This window comes from Acanthisitta chloris, unplaced genomic scaffold (assembly GCF_000695815.1).
Source record: "Acanthisitta chloris isolate BGI_N310 unplaced genomic scaffold, ASM69581v1 scaffold26213, whole genome shotgun sequence".
Classification (NCBI taxonomy): Eukaryota; Metazoa; Chordata; class Aves; order Passeriformes; family Acanthisittidae; genus Acanthisitta; species Acanthisitta chloris.
This window is the reverse complement of record NW_008664688.1, coordinates 14,376-14,744: the sequence shown is the minus strand read 5'-3', so window position 1 is coordinate 14,744 and position 369 is coordinate 14,376. Positions and strand designations below refer to the sequence as shown.

Sequence of the window (369 nt, the reverse complement as noted above, 5' to 3'; positions counted from 1 at the left end):
ATGGCAGTTGGGAACAGGAAAGATTTAAAATATATATAATATATACTTTTATTATTCACCCGTTAACTCCATTATATGCCAATCATGACCTAGTTTCAGCAGTTACATTCCCTTGATCATGTCTTTACGAGGACGCGGTTAAACGGCCGCAGGAGAGATCTCCCGGCCTGGCTCCAGCTTTGGCAGAAAGGATGAGGCAGCACCTCCACAGGGCTCGGCTCCTCCGTGCTCTCCTGGCAAGGGCTCTTACTGCAGCACCAACCCGACCTGGGGAGCAACACAGACAGAGCTCAGAGTGTGCCACTGACCTCTGCTCCAGGCGTTGCTCCGCACGGACGCGGCTGGGAACCGGCACGGACATGGCTCAGA

At 53.1% G+C, this 369-nt stretch overlaps 1 protein-coding gene across 1 annotated transcript in view; it reads right to left on the bottom strand.

The window, feature by feature from the left end:
* Window positions 1-23: 23 nt before the first annotated feature.
* NMT1 (N-myristoyltransferase 1) overlaps window positions 24-369 on the bottom strand; it is a 9,006-nt gene continuing 8,660 nt past the window's right edge. The window contains exon 11 of the mRNA XM_009071467.1: window positions 24-267. Coding sequence (XP_009069715.1) covers window positions 247-267 — 21 coding nt within the window. The 3' untranslated portion in view covers window positions 24-246. The remainder of the gene's footprint in view (window positions 268-369) is intronic.